This window comes from Corvus brachyrhynchos, unplaced genomic scaffold, assembly GCF_000691975.1.
Source record: "Corvus brachyrhynchos isolate BGI_N302 unplaced genomic scaffold, ASM69197v1 scaffold305, whole genome shotgun sequence".
NCBI classification, from domain to species: Eukaryota; Metazoa; Chordata; class Aves; order Passeriformes; family Corvidae; genus Corvus; species Corvus brachyrhynchos.
In genome coordinates this window covers 31318-35955 of record NW_008239284.1, presented here as the reverse complement: position 1 = coordinate 35955, position 4638 = coordinate 31318, and the positions used below count along the sequence as shown (strand labels likewise).

At 60.7% G+C, this 4638-nt stretch overlaps 1 protein-coding gene and 1 long non-coding RNA gene across 2 annotated transcripts in view; both read right to left on the bottom strand.

The window, feature by feature from the left end:
• NDOR1 (NADPH dependent diflavin oxidoreductase 1) overlaps nucleotides 1-4638 on the bottom strand; it is a 16754-nt gene that overhangs the window by 7482 nt on the left and 4634 nt on the right. Inside the window, 3 exon segments of the mRNA XM_017740274.1 lie at nucleotides 1-203; nucleotides 1097-1218; nucleotides 1538-1744. Coding sequence (XP_017595763.1) covers nucleotides 1-203; nucleotides 1097-1218; nucleotides 1538-1744 — 532 coding nt within the window.
• LOC108448177 lies at nucleotides 1782-3794 on the bottom strand. The gene is made up of 3 exons (XR_001863973.1): nucleotides 3543-3794; nucleotides 3058-3165; nucleotides 1782-1881 (listed from the first exon to the last, which is right to left on the bottom strand). It is a non-coding gene; the product is annotated as an uncharacterized LOC108448177 (long non-coding RNA).

The following is a 4638-nucleotide window of genomic DNA, read 5'->3' as shown; positions in this document are numbered from 1 at the left end:
GTGCCGGTTGCAGTAGCTGAACAGCTCCTCCTGGCCCTGTGCTGAGCTGAACTCCTGCAGCTTCTCCCGCTCCAGCTCATTCGTGGAGAAGGAGGCCAGGAGCTCGAAGAAGGAGCGCCGTGGCACGCAGGAGATGTCCAGGTAGTGCGTGACCAGGTACTGGATGGTGCAGGGCTGTGGCAGGAGGGGAGGGAGGGGTGTGCCTGCAGGGCAAGGCAGCGGGGACAGTCAGGGCCAGCACTTGCCCGCCTGCTGTCCCCAGAGCCTGCCGCACCACACGCTGCACCCACGTGCTGCTGGAGCCAGCTCCACCCATCCCTGCTCCCACCATGGCCTCCACTCCCTCCTGCTCTCCCCAGTTTGCTTTTCAAGCCTCCAAGCTTGCAACAGGGGAAGTCAGTGGTGCTCGACCGTCCCCCACTTTTGGCAGGTGCTTTGGGATAATGCCTTACCCACCCTGCCTGCACGCAATGCAGCGGAAATAACCAGCAGTGTCACATGGCAGGCCTGTCCCTGTCTCCCACGGCTCTCCCAAGGGCAAGAGGAGCAGCCTGAATTTCTCTCAGGTTTGTCTGCCAGGTGAAAATCCCAGCATGGACACACACAGGGAAATTGGGGGCAGAATGAGTGCTCAGGGGCCAGAGGAAGAACTCCCCTGTTCCACACAGGCACCAAGAGCGCTGGGGGGCCTCCCTGGTTGCTTGTGCTGGTTTGCAGCTGCAGAAGCCCCTCAGGAGGTCCCTGGGGCACAGACAGAGTGGGGAACCCATGCAAGGAAGCACAGAATTCCCAGCTTGGGCCTGAGGAGGCTGCACGATCCTCCCCACTCTGTGCTGGGGCTGCCAAGGCACAAGGCCCAGGTGAGGCCTGGCACTGCTGGATTCCTCCCAGTCCCACCGGATCCTGCACAGGATCCACACACACAGCAGTGGAGGGAAGGACAGTCTCTGTACTGCCAGACAGGCAGGTGTCCTGTATCCATCCAACACTCCCAACCAGGTCTGCAGCAAAGGAACAGCAGAGCTCCAGGCTGGGCCAGAGTTCAGGGGATGCCCTGTCTCAGCACGACAGGGGATTTTTTGCGGGCAGGACCTACCAGGCTCCGTGGGCTCCAGCACAAAGTGTCTGTGTGGCTCCAGGCGCAGGAGCTGGCAGAACTGCTGCACGTCCTCGGGGCAGTTCTGGGGCTGGATCATCACCACGTCCCCCGCACTGAACCTGTAGGTGCAGTGGGAGCTGCCAAGCACAGCCACGGGGCACAGCCACAGGCACAGCACGGCCATCCCAACCTGCACCCACACCAGGGGAGGCAAATGCCCAGTGCCACCCACTGCTCTGACAGGCAAAGGGAGCTGGTCCCTGGGCAGGACCCCACTCCATACGCCCCCGACTCCATAGATGGGGACTCGCAGCAGGGACCATGACCACAAGGCTGCAGCCTCAGGGATCAGTGAGGAAGGGCAGCAGAGGAAGAGGGCAGGCTCCAGGACACCTGGTCCCACACAACAGAGCTTGGGGCAGTCAGGAGAATGCTCACGTGATCCCTGAGCCCGCGATGTCGAACTCGATGAGCCGGACATCCTGGAAGTGGGACTGTGCCGTGACCCTCTGGTTGGACACCAAGCGGGCAGCGAAGGGGTGGAGCTCGCAGGGAGCAGCCCGGGGGACTGTGGGCTGGAGCAGGTCACTGTCGGGGTGTGGGGAGTCCTCAGGCAGGTAGTGCAGGGTGTATGTGGGGGGCAGGCTGTGGGGAGGAGAGCAGTGCAGTGGGGTTAGGTTGAGAGAAGCCAGCCAGGTGGAGCAGAGCCCCCGGCGGGGTTTGCTGAGCCGTGTCTTGTACCGCACCACGGCCACGAGGATCTGCATCCGCTCAGGATGGGCCTGTGCCACACAGAGCCATGAGCACAACCCAGCACAGCTGCCCAGGGAGAGCCCAGCGCCTCCTCCAGGGACACAGCCTGTGCCCAGCTCCCACCAGGGTGCCTGCAACACTCATCCTAGTCTGACACAGCCTCTTACAACGGAGCACACCCCTGCTCAAAACCTTTCCAATGGGGAAGGGGCTTTTCCCGGGGAACCACTACTACAGGAATGCTCTACACAGCTGGCAACAGCGATTGTGACTGTCCAGCCCAGGAGGCTCCCGTGGAGGACTATCCACCAGCCATCATCCCAGGCCCCTGGAGCCTGTCCCTGTGTAGGGGAATGCAATGGAGACTGCCAGGAGGAGATCCCAAAGGCTCCAGAGTGGGCAGAGGGAGGCTGGCTGGGCACACGTGGTCTGCCAGGGGCAGAGGCACATCAGGACAGCAAGATGGGCAGAACCTGGCTGGGGCAGCTGTCACACCCCAAAGGGTGTGACACCCATTCAGAGAGAGATGGGCCACCGGTGGCCAAAGCACAGGGGACACTGGAGACACCAGATGCTGTGTGGGGAGGGTTCCTGCTCCAAGCAGAGTATGTCTCCACTCTGGAGCACAGCCAAGGGAACAGAACATTTCAGCCCAGCCAGCCCCAGCAGGCCCTTCCCGCCCTCTGCACTCACCGCACATCGAGGCCGATGATCTCAAGGCCAGGAGGGAGAGGATACAAGGCAAGGATCTTGTCCCATAAGGCCACAAGCCAGGGATCAACCACTGCATCTGGCCTGCAGTATAGAGTCTAGAGTATAGAATATAGAGCATATAGAGTATAAAGCACATAGAGTATATGGAACATATATAGGCTCTTACCCCCGGTCCCACCGCCACCTCCCGGCAGGAGCAGGGAGCAGCACCCCCCTTCCCCAGCTCCCGGGACCGCATCCCACTGCTCCCAGGGAACTCCGAGGTGTGCTGGGACAGTCCTGGCACTCGCAGGGCTGCAGGAGAGCAAGTGTCCTAATCTGAAGGCTGGCACAGCCCTGAAGTTTGCATCCAGCACATCAGGCTGCTGCAGGCTCAGCGCAGAGCAGGGATTTGGGTGGGCTGTGGAGGCTCCAGGGGAGCACAGCACCAAGAGTCAGCCCAGACCCTCTGTTCAGAGTCTGAAATGAGGCCAGAAGGGCTGAGCTCTTACCAGCATGGAGGAGGCGATGGAGAAGGCGCGGGGTCTGATGCGAGGGATGAGGTCCAGCAGGTAATCGGCTGGAATGGCACACGTGGTGTGAGAGAAATCCCACATGGCCTGCAAATCAAAAGGGTGAGGCCTGGTGCAGCCCAGCAGGCAGCCTGCCTGCCCTCAGGGTGCCAGATGCTGTCCCACACAGCTGTGCCACACTGCCCTCGGCCAAAGGCACCGCACTGGGCACCTCTGAGCACCAACCACCCTGTCCCATTGCCCTCTGCCCCCCAGAGCAGCACAGAGCCCAGCACAGAGCCCAGCACAGAGCCCAGAAGGATCCAGAGCCAGCCTTAACTGCCAGTGGAAATCCATGGACACTTCAGAAAGTGGGTGAAATAGATTAAACTCCTCAGCCAAGAAATGATGGCTGATCATGTCCTGGGTGCTCACAGCCCTGGCACAGCCCCCGAGGGGCAGGCCTGCCCTGCTCCCAGCCTCACCTCCAGCGTGGTCCTGCGGGGCCGGTTGCAGTAGCTGAACAGCTCCTCCTGGCCCTGTGCTGAGCTGAACTCCTGCAGCTTCTCCCGCTCCAGCTCATTCGTGGAGAAGGAGGCCAGGAGCTCGAAGAAGGAGCGCCGTGGCACGCAGGAGATGTCCAGGTAGTGCGTGACCAGGTACTGGATGGTGCAGGGCTGTGGCAGGAGGGGAGGGAGGGGTGTGCCTGCAGGGCAAGGCAGCGGGGACAGTCAGGGCCAGCACTTGCCCGCCTGCTGTCCCCAGAGCCTGCAGCACGTGCTGCTGGAGCCAGCTCCACCCATCCCTGCTCCCACCATGGCCTCCACTCCCTCCTGCTCTCCCCAGTTTGCTTTTCAAGCCTCCAAGCTTGCAACAGGGGAAGTCAGTGGTGCTCGACCGTCCCCCACTTTTGGCAGGTGCTTTGGGATAATGTCTTACCCACCCTGCCTGCACGCAATGCAGCGGAAATAACCAGCAGTGTCACATGGCAGGCCTACATATATTTACATGTTTTAATAAAATACAGACTAAACATAAACAATCATAAAATTTCACTTTGGCTTGATCAACAACAAGTTGCTATCTGTTGGCTGAGGTCATCAGCAATTAAGAAACAAACACCACAAGCTGTCTGTTCATCCAGCTGGACTCTGTTAAGTAAATCCATACACAGGCACCAGGAGCGCTGGGGGCCCTCCCTGGTTGCTTGTGCTGGTTTGCAGCTGCAGAAGCCCCTCAGGAGGTCCCTGGGGCACAGACAGAGTGGGGAACCCATGCAAGGAAGCACAGAATTCCCAGCTTGGGCCTGAGGAGGCTGCACGATCCTCCCCACTCTGTGCTGGGGCTGCCAAGGCACAAGGCCCAGGTGAGGCCTGGCACTGCTGGATTCCTCCCAGTCCCACCGGATCCTGCACAGGATCCACACACACAGCAGTGGAGGGAAGGACAGTCTCTGTACTGCCAGACAGGCAGGTGTCCTGTATCCATCCAACACTCCCAACCAGGTCTGCAGCAAAGGAACAGCAGAGCTCCAGGCTGGGCCAGAGTTCAGGGGATGCCCTGTCTCAGCACGACAGGGGA